General features: G+C 37.2%; 1 protein-coding gene across 1 annotated transcript in view; it reads left to right on the forward strand.

Annotated features, from left to right (window-relative positions):
* ENPP2 (ectonucleotide pyrophosphatase/phosphodiesterase 2) overlaps positions 1-6,000 on the forward strand; it is a 55,394-nt gene that overhangs the window by 22,958 nt on the left and 26,436 nt on the right. The window contains exons 9-11 of the mRNA XM_010186113.1: positions 90-145; positions 2,359-2,424; positions 3,129-3,201. Coding sequence (XP_010184415.1) covers positions 90-145; positions 2,359-2,424; positions 3,129-3,201 — 195 coding nt within the window. The remainder of the gene's footprint in view (positions 1-89; positions 146-2,358; positions 2,425-3,128; positions 3,202-6,000) is intronic.

Below are 6,000 nucleotides of genomic sequence, written 5' to 3' on the forward strand. Positions count from 1 at the left end.
AGAATGTGTCTTGAAAACAGTTTCTTTTTATTTCAGAGGGTCATTAAAGATCTGAACACATTCTAATCCTCTTATATTTTCCTCATTAGATTTGGATTACTGCGGCCAAGCAAGGGGTGAAAGCTGGCACGTTCTTTTGGTCTGTGTAAGTGCCCTCTGTTTTCTGCAGATTTGTAACTAATAATTCAGAATCAATTTGATACATGTGTTTATTAAGTCATTTTCCTTACTCTAAACATTCGGTAGCTTGGCAACCGTACCTGTAACCCTCTCTTGTTTCATTTGTGTGGTGTTTCTGGTAACCAAAGCTAATGCTACGGTTTGCTGCTTTAATTTCATACACTGATTTTTAGCAGTTGTCTGAAGAAAAGATGTGTCTATGTAAAAAAGTACTTTCTTTCTTTTCAGTGTGTTGTTTTGCTTCCTTAGCGTTGCTAGCAGTTTCCTAGTTCTCTGAGTGGTTGTGGAAGGCTCTTTTATTGTCCCCTTATGTCATCTGACATCAACAGCCTCAACTGACTCAAAAGCCTGACTGACTCACTCATTTTACAATCCAGTCTGACCTTTGAGTAAGATATTCAGTTTCCCTTTCCTAAAAGACAGCCTTAAGGATCTTTGGTGTTTATTCTTTTGTTTAATGGTTCCAAATTCTTTTCCCTCATCCCAGCGAAGACATACCTTCCTAACTGAAAATGAATGCATTTGATAATTTCTCATTTCTGAGGAATTCATGTGGATCAATCTCTTTATTTCATTTTAGTGGCAGGATTGCAGGAGCAAAGAAAATGGGCAAACTGTCAAGACTGAAGTGCTAAGGGAGTTTGCCTATTTTTTTGTGATTCCATTCGGAATAATGCTCTTTGCTATTCTAAATACTATATAGCATATGGAGGGAATGATAAAATGTACCACATACAATGCTGATGATAGGTTTAGACTTGCAAGACTATTATCTGACAGAGCTCCAGTCTGGTGCTCTACAAAAGAAAGAAATTAATGTGATTCCTATGCTCTACAACTACATATTCACCATAAACACACAGGCCAATGCATGCTTGGGGACATAACACATTATGGAAGGTAACCAAGGATATGTCATATGATTTGCAATAGTAAGGGAGTGAGACAGCCGCTTTATGTATGAATGAAATATATATGCCTTAAAAGTCTGTTATTTAATTTGGGACACAGAATGGTTTTTGGGAGAATTCAGGCAAACTCTTTTAGAAATACACAACTCTTAGAAAGATTTCAGTCACAAATGACAACAGAAAACTGATTTTTTTCATATTGCACAATTAGTAAGAAAAATCAAAACTGTGCAATATCCAAGATTATTATTCTGCTTTATGATACTGCCTTGTTTGCAAATTTTTGCATAAATTCTCATTTTTATAGTTATTTTACAACCAAAAGTTCTCTGTGTAGTTGGAGACTGAGGACCACTGTTGGTCTACAAGGCATCAAAAAGTAACTTATTTTAGAATGGCTGTTGGCACCTCTGTTCATCTGTCAGCTGTTTCCAGTGAGTGCTGAATTCAGTTCAGCATGGTGAATCCAAGATGGTTGTATTTGATTGCTGCCCGCAGATTCTGCTATTGATCTAATGGAATCTGGACTGACTCTGCTGTTATTTTAAAATACCTGCATGGTCACTGACCTCCAGAACTTTCCTAAGATGAGATATTTGGAAGTTTAACAGCTGTTTATAAGGTTAGTCATTCTCATTGCATGAACTTGGCCTCAGCAGCCAAGTGAGAAGTCTCAGGATAGAAACAGGGAAATAAGATGAGTCTGTTCTGCAGAGTGAGAAGCCGTCAGAGTTGTGCAAGGCGTCGTGCTGATGGCCTGGTGTTTCTGATGGTTCTGTTTTGATTTACACCAGCCTAGCCCTCAATTTGGTTACTATTAAGTCAACGGGAACTTTTCCAGTTCTTCAAGACTACCAAAGCAGGATGATTGTTTAAACCCTTACTGATGTGAGCCATTTTTACTCATGCCATCTATCCAATGGCAGCACCACTGTATATAAAAAAGGTGCATTTGGGTTAAAGCTACCAGAATGGATCTTATTCACTCATATTTAGAACAATTAGATTTACTGCCTTGAGTTCTGACTCCAGTTACCAACTTTTAATTGTCTTTATTTTGGGGTATGCAGACATTCAGGAGATCTGAAGTGATTCTGTTTGCAAAATAAGAATCAGTATCAAGCAAGAAAGAAGATACAGCATACTAAAAGCAAAAGATGTTATTAGGATTTATTTCAATCATGTTAGAATGAGTTCATAGCAAGACTTTGTTGATGCTTTTTGTATTCTATGATAACAGGATATATATTTTTATTTTGTGGTCCAGTGTCATCCCCCATGAGCGCAGAATATTAACAATACTGCAGTGGCTAACACTTCCAGACAATGAAAGGTAATTCACTTATTGTCATCTGCTGTTGGATAACTGCTAGCTTGTCTTCTCCTTAAAAATAGCTGGAAGAGCAAGGGGAAATTTAATTATAAAAATTATTTTTGTCTGTTACATTTGATCACTGATTTAAAGTATTTGTTGGGGGTTTATGTTGGAGTTTTTTGGGGGGATTTTTTTTTTAATCTCAGCTTTTAACCATAAATTTGATTCTTCTCAATAAATGTATGGTATGAATTTATTTCTTATCAAGAAGCATTTAGTTACATGGATTAACCTGGATTGTTCTTATCCTACTGAGTCTAACATGGTTTAACAACCTTACAGACAATGGGAGCTGCAGAACTGAACCCTGAGGACTGGGAAAATGTTAAGATTTTAATTATGAGTATTTTTTAGTACACAAGTTCCCACATGCTGCTGGCTGCAAAGCTCAGGCAAGCTGCTGCTGTGATCTCCAAGACTTGGAGCGTGTGTCCTCAGATGGTACCCCATGTGCCTCCCTGCATGTGTTCTTGGATTTAATAAAACTGTGGAACAACTAATTGCTTAATCGTACCATGGAAACATGACTGAGAAACAGCTCTTTTTCCATAAAGCCAACTCTCATTGGAAGGTTGGCTTGATTTGACTTGACCAAACAGGTCTAGGATTTTTTGTTGTTGTCAAAGGAAAGCTATCCTGAACAAGACCTTTCTTTCTTTCAGGCCTTATGTTTATGCTTTTTATTCTGAACAACCAGATGCTGCTGGCCACAGATATGGTCCTTTCAACTCAGAGGTTAGTAGAGATTTTCTCCTGCATAAAAAGCACATGACTCAAATACATTTTTTGAATAATTGCCACTGCTCGGGAGTAATATTTGTAGCAACTTTTTTCACCCATTTCTACAGAATGCTTCCCTTCTGCCAGAGAGAGCAAAGTTATTGTCTGAAGGATTTATCATGTGAGATTCACTTCTGAGAGAAGGAACTGCCCGTGCCTTTCAGGAGGCTATTTCTTTGTGTGATATGATAATGCAAATGGAAAGATTTATTTGGCAAAGAGAGGAGTGTATTTTGGTGCAACAGCATAATTTAACTTTCTTCAAACAATGTATTCTTCTTAAAAGTAATAAAAACATAATGCAGAAAATACTGAGGAAAAATGCAGAGAAAAAAAGCTTGCTTTAAAGTTGACAGCCTGCAGTAGCCAAAGTAATAATTCCAGTCTGTCATGAACTGTAAAAAGCTGCTATTTCCAGTTTCATATAGGCCCTACAGGAGTTCAGAAAGCTTTGCCAGTACTGTTCTCTCAGGACTGGACTGCTGAGTTTGGAAAAAGTTTTGAAATACCGTAAGATATTTTAATGAAAAATTATGTGCAAAACATTACAGTAATTTAACACTTTGTTTGACCTTTGGGTAGCTGGCTGGTACTGAGGAGTGCTGCTTCCTTGCCAACACTGACCAGGTGACCAGAACTTAGAGACTGTGCATTTGTCTGGGATTTGTTTGGTGGGGGGGAAGTAAATTTTGCACCCAAATATCCTACTGCTTCAGGTCGCTGGAATCTGGCATCTCCAATGACCTCTGACATCTGGCAAAGGTCTGGTAGTTTCAGTGCAAATGTATGCCAGCAGATTGCCGTCGTAAGACTTTAGGAGTATTTATACATGCTTTTTAAAGTGTAAACAAATGTTTGCAAATCTTCTAAAACTGAGGAGTATATCAGGTATCTACCCTTTGGAAGGTAATACAAATCTCCTGAAGCAGCCAGGTATCCAGCAGTAGTTTCTTACTTGTTTGGTATACACCTGATAGCTGTTCTCTACTGGAGAAGAGAGCAAAGAGAAGCAGCACTAATCTTTTTTAAGATGCTTGTGGTATTTGGGCTGTTTAAATAATTTTGCAGCAGTTATGAACTTGCTGAGGGTAACATTCCTTTTGGAACAGTTTGAGCCATGGTCCCAGAGGAGCGGGCGTGAGGAATTACTCCAAACCAGCACTGAAACACCATACTGGATAGGAAGTAGTAGTCCTTTTTCTGGATAAGCGATGGTTAAAATCTGCAAATGCTCTTGCTAAATTGACAGACATTGATATGTCTCTGTGTTGTCATTTGGTTCAGAACAGGAGAGATGTCTAATTCACTCAAGCAAGGTATTAGTAATGAGAGCTCTCTGATTCAAGGATGTATTATTACTCAGTGACGCTTTATAGTTCCTCTCATTGAGTTTTTGGAAATATTATATGTGGCTTATGACTGACAACTCTGATTTTATTTATCTGTAGACAACTACTTCCTTCTGAACAGAGTTGTAGGGCTCTTTCCGTGGAGTTAAGAGAGAATATGAAGATGATAACATTTAATTTGATCTTTACATTGTAGTCTTTAACAAAAGAGCTTAGCATCCAGTGTGGTAATATAGTTTCAGATTAATTATAATGTCTAAAAAGTGAAGGGTATCGTAGTAGCAAAAGTAATTATAAAAGCAAAAAGCTCCCAAAAGCTCTTATTGTTTGGAGGTTCTTCTGGATGGTTATCTGAAGGTTGACCTCTAATTGCAAGGCAAAGCTTATGCTCTTAAAAAGTGTGAATTTATAGCATATGAAAGTTTTACAAATAAATTTATTTATGCCATTTGTGTTAAACACAATAAAAGCATGAAACTGATTTTTAGCAAATTGAAATCAGATGAGTTAGCAGATGAGCATGTATGGGTTTGCAGTTCAAACAGTGGCCATAACTTTGTGAATAGAAATTTAAATAAATAAATACATCTGTAAGTATACAGATGTTGAGATTTGCTAGGGGCCTGGTTTCAGGATAGCAAAGCTAGGAAGTATTTTATATTGTTTCTCTTGATACTGTTTTCAATATAATTTTTAGGAGCTATGAAATTTACATAATTCAGCTGGGAAGAAAGTCCTCAAAGGGATCCCTTTCAGCTGCTTCCTTGATACCAAGAGCAGAACCTCCCTGTGAAATTATTCTTTTCTTCTTCACAGCTGGCAGCAGTTAGGCAGCTCGAGTAGTTCTGACCACTTCATTTTTCTTCATGCAAAGGCAGATAAGCAAACAAGAACTTTTGAAAACAAGCTCTTAGCAATTCTGTGTTACATTTAAGATGCGCTTCTTATTTCTTCTTTTGAAAAGTGAAGAGTTTTTGGTTTGGGTTTGGGTTTTTTTGGTGGGAGACTAATAAACTTCTTAGGAAGTATTTTAGTGAGGTTCCACTACCTTTCCAGGAGTAGTTATCAAATATGTGCTTGCTCTTGATTTACTTCTGCATTTTTTTTTCTGTCCCTCTATGCTTCTGCAGTTGAACTCTGGTAGGTTGGTCCCTCCAGGTCAAGAAGCAGAGCTTTGGCTGGCTGTAGTTACCCCTGTGATGTTACAGTTCCCTTCTGTAAGTGGGGAGGGATTTGTTTCCCTCCTCCATAACTCTGTTCTGACTCTTCTCAAGCAAGACTAAGGTTTGGCTGGTTAATAAGAACTTGGCTTTTTTTTTTTATTCCTCCTAGCTAACTTTTTTTTTTAAATAAAATATTATAGAAGTATATTACCATAAGAGCTCTAAAACACATTGATATCTGG

This window comes from Mesitornis unicolor, unplaced genomic scaffold (genome assembly GCF_000695765.1).
Source record: "Mesitornis unicolor isolate BGI_N332 unplaced genomic scaffold, ASM69576v1 scaffold33756, whole genome shotgun sequence".
Classification (NCBI taxonomy): Eukaryota; Metazoa; Chordata; class Aves; order Mesitornithiformes; family Mesitornithidae; genus Mesitornis; species Mesitornis unicolor.